The sequence below is a fragment of the Sorghum bicolor genome, chromosome 8, assembly GCF_000003195.3.
Source record: "Sorghum bicolor cultivar BTx623 chromosome 8, Sorghum_bicolor_NCBIv3, whole genome shotgun sequence".
NCBI classification, from domain to species: Eukaryota; Viridiplantae; Streptophyta; class Magnoliopsida; order Poales; family Poaceae; genus Sorghum; species Sorghum bicolor.
The window spans coordinates 47,785,274-47,793,620 of NC_012877.2; the positions used below are offsets into that span (position 1 = coordinate 47,785,274).

General features: G+C 42.3%; 1 protein-coding gene across 1 annotated transcript; it reads right to left on the reverse strand.

Moving 5' to 3' along the window:
* Positions 643–6,746, reverse strand: LOC8064088 (disease resistance protein RGA2). The gene is made up of 2 exons (XM_021446505.1): positions 1,658–6,746; positions 643–852 (listed from the first exon to the last, which is right to left on the reverse strand). Exons 1-2 carry the CDS (start codon positions 5,613–5,615, stop codon positions 812–814), a joined length of 3,999 nt encoding a protein of 1,332 aa, XP_021302180.1. The 5' UTR covers positions 5,616–6,746; the 3' UTR covers positions 643–811.

Here is an 8,347-nt window from a genome sequence, read left to right on the forward strand (position 1 = left end):
ATTAAAGTTATGGATCTCTCAAACAGTATTAAAACACTTACAATTTTAAATGTTTCTCCACAGCAGAATATTAATCCATTAGTATTGCCTATGCTTGTGCACTCTGGAAATATAATTTACACAAAGCTATTACCTGAACAGGAAAAATGGTTATAGCTTCAGCTGCTTGTTGCTTCTGATTGAATGAAGTCAGAATGGAATGAAAATGTGCAACCGACGATGTTAATACGGTGAAGATGATCAATAAGGATGATGGAGGTTTCAGTTGCCAAATTGTGGCAGATTGGCTGTACATTATTGTTAGGCCACACTAGGCTGACAGTCAATCACAGCTATGAGTTTTACACAATTGTCACCGTTGGATGGTATCTGGAACACTAGTGTATGGCAAGATTCCAAGATGTACATTTTTATGTAGGGGGAGAAACCCATACTGGGTTGTGGTTGTACAAACATATACTAAGCATCTCTTGTGACTGGCGATGAGAATGCAAACAGCAGACGGGACACTTTGAGTACTTCAAATTGCAGTGCCATCCACTTGAGCCACCCCCCTTGTTTAGCGATTATCACCACCAGTCCAAACTAGAGAGAAAATGGAATAGTCAGTATATCAAATATGAATAACCAATATGTCGCTGCTACACCTAGACCTAGTCAGCTGATCATGTAGCATCAGCAAAATAAACTAGCAGCATCAAATGTTGGACCGTATATTTCAGAGAAAGGAGTCCAAATTGTGGATGAATATACTTGCCTGGTCTCCATGAGGAAGCAACTTCTAGCAAAAGTCTTGACTGATGAGCATATTTCAAGCACAAAAGTGCCTCCAATATTTTGAAGACTTTGTCTCTGATCATAAATGATGTTAGAATTTATAAAAACAAATAAAAGGTAATAAAAAAAATTACTATACGCAAAACTAAAATTATTATCTTTGTGTCTAAGGTGCAAGAACAATTAAAAATATACAATAAAAACTATATACAAAGTAGCTGTGAACTTGCAGAGAACAGGTAAAAGCTTTATTTAGATCTCATAATTTTATCTGTGGTCTACTCTATCCAAATTAAAATATTTTTTATTTTTTGTTCAGACCCTAAGAACCATTTAAATTGGGTTTAAGTTATTTGAGTTAGATCATTTGATTTGTGTTAAGGTTTTTAGGTGCTTTTTCATCAATGGAAACAAATAACAGATAAAAATAGTGCTGTAAAACCTGTAGGTTCGAAAGCAGATTCAAACACATTTTTTCGGAAGCTTGAAGTAATTAGGAGCAATGGTCATATTTTTCTTCAGAATAAAATACAAATTAGATACGATGCTTTTTTCAAATTCAACAATATCTTAGTTTCTGTAATAAAATTTGCATACACAAAACATATATTCTAGGAAATTTCTACAATCGAGGTATGAATACACAATTTGACAACACTAATTTGGGATGTCACATTATATTGACTAAATAAAGTTGGGTTAATTAGTTGATTTCAACTTGCAGTCACAAGCAAGATCATAGAAATGCAGCCATTAGCTTTATTTTTTACCACTAGAGCACAACATATATTTTGTAACTAATAGAATGTGTCAAGTCAAATAGTTGTTCTTTACAAATCATTAACAATTCATTTAAAAAGATAGAGAAATTGAAGGTTACCTTGGTAATAATGGGCATCTAGGTCTTTGTCCTCGTCCTTGAGATCACCCAGTTGTTGCTGCAGGCTCTGGGGAAGCAACTTTATACCAGGACAAGACTTGATAGTAAGAGGCCTGAGAGATGAGTATGCTTGAGGCCCATTTGGTAAAGACACCAGGCTTTTGCAACCAGAAAGGCAGAGCTCTTGCAGCGATGCGAGCTCTCCGAAGCAAGATTCCAGTGACTGCAAGCTACTGCAGCCCCTAATACTTAATTTTTGGACGGCATCCAGCTGTCCTGAAAGGGCTTGAAGATTGTCGCAGCCAACAATTTCCAAATTCTTGATGGAAGGAGGAAGATCGAGAACCTCTCTCAAGCCATTGCAGTCGAATATTATTAGAGATTCTAGACAAGGAAGGAAGTGATGTTTGGTCGATGACGAAAGCTTAGGAACTGATGTGGATGCCGTGGCGTCGCTGCAGGACCATGACCCTGGAATTAATGCTGATTTGTCGTCCTGTGCTGCAGCAACACCTCGTGAACTCGTACTAGTATCCAGCTGCTTGCTGAATGCGATGGACTCGAGTTTAGGACAGCTGTCAATAAATAATGACTTGAGAGATGCCGGTAGTACACTGCTGGGGACCTCTACCAAACATGCACAATATCGTATAACCAGAGACTCCAGGCGTGGCAGTAGTACACTTTTCCGTTCGGGCGCAGGCTGCTCAGAATAAGCGTGTCTGCGTCCTGTTAGGTTGGGGCATGCCCGAATTCTTAAGCTCCTCAAGGATTCCAGGCTCTGGAACACTTCCTCTGGCCAGTGGACAAGAGCATCACAGCGCCAAATTTGCAAATCTTCAAGCTGCACTAAACATGCCCAAAGCGCCAGAGCACTTGAGTGAGAGAAGAAAACGTTGCACCAGCGTAACTGCATAACTGTGAGAGGGGAAGGGGGTTTATTGTGACTCTGTTTCTCCTCGCCATCCACCAGTTGAATCAAGCTGTCACCATCCAGCCATGCTGCCTCTCTGTTGTCATTGATCCACAACTCCAGTTTCGACATTGACGAAGCAGTGACGATGCAGTTTGCTACCTGTACGAGCATTTGTTGACTACCTCCACGGATCTCCAATTCACTTAGATTTGGTGCTTCAGGGAGACTAGTCAATTCTGGGCACCACCCAATTACAAGCTTCTCAAGCCGAGGAAATGTCACCTCTTCTCCTTGGACTGCCTCCCATCTCTGAAAGGTTTGCATATCATCTAATTTTAATTTCTTCAGCGCTGGAAATGCCGAGCGCCACACTTTATTAATAACTCCTCCTGAAGTATCCTTAATCATTGATGCTTTCGGCAATGCAGTCAGCCTTTGGCAGTTGTATATGGACAACTTCTCAACCTGAGGAAATATTGACTCTTCCCCTTGTAACTCATTGACCCACCATGTCTCAAAATTTGGCATCCAGTACAGTGAAAGCTCCTTCAGTTCCTTAAATGGCGTGACTGGTGCATCACTGCTGCACAGGCAATTAAGACTTTCCAATCCCTCCAAGCTAAGAACCTTTAGAGCTGGTAACTGCCACAGTGGAGGAAGCTCCTTGAGATTCTCGCAGTCCGATAGTGTAAGCTTCACCATTTGTTGCAACGTATTTATCCATGTCGGATACATGCCGCCCCTGTAGTCATATATATCTAGAACCTTCAGACCATCATGAGGCTTGAGGGCCTCCAGCACCTTAGTACTCTTATGTTGTTCTTCCTTTTCTGGAGAAGACGTCCATCTTAATGCCAACCTGGTTAAATCTTTCTTGTTCCCAATATGTGCTGCTTTCGCATCTGCTTCTGCCACATTCTCTAGTTGCCTTAGCTCTAGTGGACCACCAAGCTGCTCTAACTGACCAAGCTCTCTCACAGTACTGCAACAGGAGCCAGTACCTGCTACAAAACATGTAAGCGTCTGTAGGGAAGTGAGGTGTCCCAACTCAGAGGGTATGCTCTTCAACTCATCACATCCATGAATATACAGGTGACGGAGGCCAGTCATATACTTCATTTCCTTTGGGAGTCGACTAAGTTTGCGGCACTTTGAAAGGTCCAGTGTTTGCAGATTATATAAGATGCTTATTTCTTCAGGAAGTGCTTCAATATCACTAGAAGAGAGATCAAGGTACCTCAGGTGATGCAGATACTTTGGTTTCAAGAATGAACCTCGGCGGATCTTTAGTGCACGTATGGATCTGTATTTTGACAAATGTTTCAGATCTTGATATAAATATCTAGTGCAAATCAGTGTTTGGACAGCTATAGATCCTTTTTCCATAGAAGTATTCAAAATCTCTTCTGGTTTATCAACAGATATAAATAAATGCCGAGCAGAATATGGGAAGTTGTTATCACTCTGACTAGGCTCTGCTACTATGGTAGCACATTCGGCTCCCATAGAAGACTGTGCAACATCATGCATAAGATCATGGATCTTACAAGTAACCTTTGTGTGATGGAATTCAAAAGGGACTCCCTTCACATCCTGAAAAAATGATCTCGAGGCTAGATCCATGAAAATATGTTTACCAGTTATTTCAAAATGAACTCCATGTTCCTCTGGAATAAAACCATTGGCCATCCATAGTTGGATTAGCTTTTCCACATCTATCTCATAGTCCTTGGGGAAAATAGCACAGAAAGCAAAGCATTGCCTCATGTGCGATGGCAACCCATTGTAGCTGAGCTTGAGTATCGGTAAAATTTTAGACTCATCATCGCAAATGGTGCTTTTGCTTAATACAGCATTCCATTCTTTGGCAGTGGTCTTTGTATGAAGCAGCGAGCCCATTGCTGTTGCAGCTAAAGGAGATCCAGCACATCTTTTTGCTATATCACCAACCATTTCAACTAACTTAGTGTCACGTTTGTTTGTTGAACTGAATGCTCTTGTCTCAATAATTTCCTTGATGAAACTTTCTTCTAATCCTTTGAGAATATATAGTTCATTAGTTGTGCCCATTAATTTAGCAACTTCTTGATCACGAGTTGTAGTCAGCACTATGCTGCCGCTGCCACCATGCACTAGGCAGGATTTTAGCTTTCCCCACTTATTGGCATCACGACTCCATACATCATCCAAGACGAGGAGGTACCTCTTCCCGCTCACTACTTCTTTAAGTTTATCCAATGGTGATTTTCCACTTGGATTGCTGGTGTTCTTCTCTTTAGCTTCTTCAACTATGCTTTTAGCTACTAAATCAACTACAAAGTTATCAGAGACACATACCCAGAGCTGCAACTGAAAATGCTTCTTAACTTCAGGGTCATTGTACACAAGCTGAGCTAAGGTGGTCTTGGCCAGCCCCCCCATTCCAACGATGGGAATGACCATAAGCTGCAGATTGCTCGCTTGGTCACCAATCAATTTGTAAACAACCTCCTTCTTCTCTTTGTCTCTGGAGTTGCTAGCAATTTTCTGGGGGTCAATGATGTTTGAATCTGTCTGTCTCCAGTCCTTAGACATTGGTGGCTGTGGTCTGAATTTGAACCTGAAGGCATGCATCTCTGTGATGAGGACCTCCAGTGCTGCAAGAATCTGACAGAGCTTGTTGCCCATCCTGTAAGGGAACACAACACGATTGTGAGTAGGAAAGAGGTTTATTACATCAAACCCAAGCTTCTTGTAGTGTCCCTTCTTCTTGGCTTCGCGGCGGAGTGCCTCATACTTGAACTCATCCAGGACATCATTGGCCTGGTAAGCCACCTTCCGGAGCGCCTCAAGCCAAGCTTTTGGCCCTTCCCTGTGGGCTGCAGCCTGCTCCTCGGCGTCAGCGATCACATCCAGGATGGCAGGCAGCTTGCGTTTGAGGGTCTCATGCTGCTCCTCTATGCCCTCCATCACCTTGTATTGGTCCAGGAGGTAGCTGGAGGCCTTGTCCTTCACCATGGAAACGAGTGGCCCGACCACCATGGTGGCCATAACCTCAGCCATCGGAGCGCTTAGAACACACAACACACGCGAAGGCAGGGTGCACGCAGAGAGAAGCGTGGTTCCAGGATGAAGATGAAGATGGGTTCAGCAACTGATTTTGAGGAAAATGGGAAGTGATAATTAATGTGAGCTCTGACCTTGCTTGACAACTAGTATCACGTTCACAGCTGGACAGATGACATGCAGATCGGAGCACATAGATTAACCAACGCATGTGAGAGCATGTGCGTTTTGCACTACAAAACATCCACTTGCATCTTGATTCTCGGTGCCCAGCGGTTGACAAGGGAGCGCAAGATTAGTTTAATCACAAATCATCTATTATTATTACTAGGGAATAGTGCTCCTATAGTGATATGACTTGTCAGTTCACACAGCCAAAAGTAGCACAGCTAATCCCGTCGGCACAGCATCTTGCAGCGCTTGGCTTCTAAATCACGATTGAAAGTATTGTTTCTCATAGATTTAACAGATAAGGTCAAAGTGAATATCTCCATGAGTACTTCTTTTCAGTTTTCAATTTCCTTTCCTTTCAAGGAACTTTTGATTTTTCACACTTATCTTCAATAAAAGGAAATGAACCAAATTCATAGGCATAAGATAAGAATGCATGTGCGTCATCTGTTGGGCTGTCAGCCAGCCATGAGTAAAAGAGGAGAGAATAAAGCTTTTTCCTAAGAAAAAAATGCCGCACAGTGCGGATGTGCGCAATGTTCCAGTCTTGGAGCGCCACTAGGGACGCGAAAGCTGAGGCCGCCGCCAGTACACGTCCACGCCTCCATCCGCAGCAGCAGTCGTTGATCCTTTCCTTTGCCTGTTGCCTCCGTGCGCCAACTGCGCGGACAGTCCGCGCTTCCGTGCGAAGCCGTAGCAACCGGTCCTCGCATCCGTGCGCAACCACCGCCGCCGCCGGTCTCCTCACGACTTCGCCTTCGGGCGCAGCCGTAGTTGTAGGTCAGCCGCACCAGCCGCCGCCGCCATTGCTTCGTCAGGGAGTGAAGGAGAGGGCGAGAGTGGTGAGCACTGGAGCTTTCGATGGGCTAGTGGGCCACGCGTGGTGGAGCTGTGGATGGACCTAGGCTGGTAAATTGAAGTACTTTTAGCGGTTATAGTAGTTGTGGCCTTGTGGGTTAAATGCAGGCCCATCAAAACGTAGCGGCAAAAGTCAATTACTTTAGCAGAACTTGTTCCGAGCAGCTATTTTTGGCTGCAGCCAGTGACTGAAACTTGAGGAAAATATACTAATGCATCCCTAAATATGTATCTAACTCGCTTAATTTTACCATTTTTCAAAAATAACGTAATGGTACACCCTAAATCTTAATCTGGATTATCCACTTATACCATTCTAAAAAGAATACTAAATTATTTTTTTAAAGTTTGGTCCTAGATTACCACATTTGTGATTATTAAAAAAACTGAAGTAACCTACACCTAAATCGGCCGCTTCAGCCATGTTAAAAAAATATCTCAAAGTACTCATATGTATTGATCTAAATATACCATCATTAATATAGAAAAATGAATTCAAGGTATACATATATGTCACCATATATTGATTATATATATACATATATGCGGGGCTAGGAAAGTGATGAGCAGATCAATTTCCATGGTAAACACATAGTCCCGACTATTGTTCTAACTAAATACATGGTTCTAAAAAGAAAACTAAATACATGTAGACATACAATGCAAGAGGAAATATTCATAACTATAGTCTATCATGACTAAAAGATAAAGGCCACATGTGGCGCTATAGGGGAAGACCATACCATCACGGCCATCATCTTTGCCTTCCTCACTAGCATGGATGTCGAGGCCACAGAGCTGCACTTGCACTCACAGTCACATCACGCTCACAAATGTCATGCCTCTTACTGGTAGGTCCAGACGAGCAGGGGGAAGAGACGACCCCACCCGTTCCCTTGCTGGGAGAGCTCACTACTCACAGATGAGCTCATCCCCTGTTCGCCGGCGAGAACAGAGCCTGGTGGTACACAGCATCGACACGTTTGGAACAATGAGGTACTAAACAGAAATAACAGTAAAGAGATGCCATGTTACTACTTACTTGGCATAGCACACCTAGTGCAAGATTGACCTAGGCCTTGTTTAGTTCACCCAACAATCAAAAAACATTTCAAAATTTCCCGTCACATCGAATCTTGCATCACATTCATGGAGCATTAAATATAGATGAAAACAAAAACTAATTGCACAGTTTGCTTGTAAATCGCGAGAAGAATCTTTTAAGCCTAGTTACTCTATGATTGGACAATATTTGTCAAATAAAAACAAAAGTGCTATAGTGTCAAAATCCAAAAACTTTTTGGATCTAAACAAGACCCTAGTGCAAACATTGCAGCCCCATCCACTTGAGTCACCCCTCGATTAGTGATTACCACAACCAGTCCAAACTAGAGCAAAAATGAAACAGTGAATATATCAAATAATACGAATGACTAATATGTTGTTGCTGTTGGATTTATTATGGGCTAGACCCATTTAGATTTAATAAATCAATAAACTCTATGGTGTGTAATTATGGACAATATATATTGTACCAAATTGGAAGTCCAAGAGTTGAAGTGGTAGTCAGGCTGACAGTATGGGAGTTTCGACTCAATTATGTGTGAGTTTCAACTCACAATCTACGGGTGTTTCGATAGATAACTGAGGGAGTTTCAACTCCGTGTGAAAACCCTTTAGATGTCTGTCTCCTTAGCCGC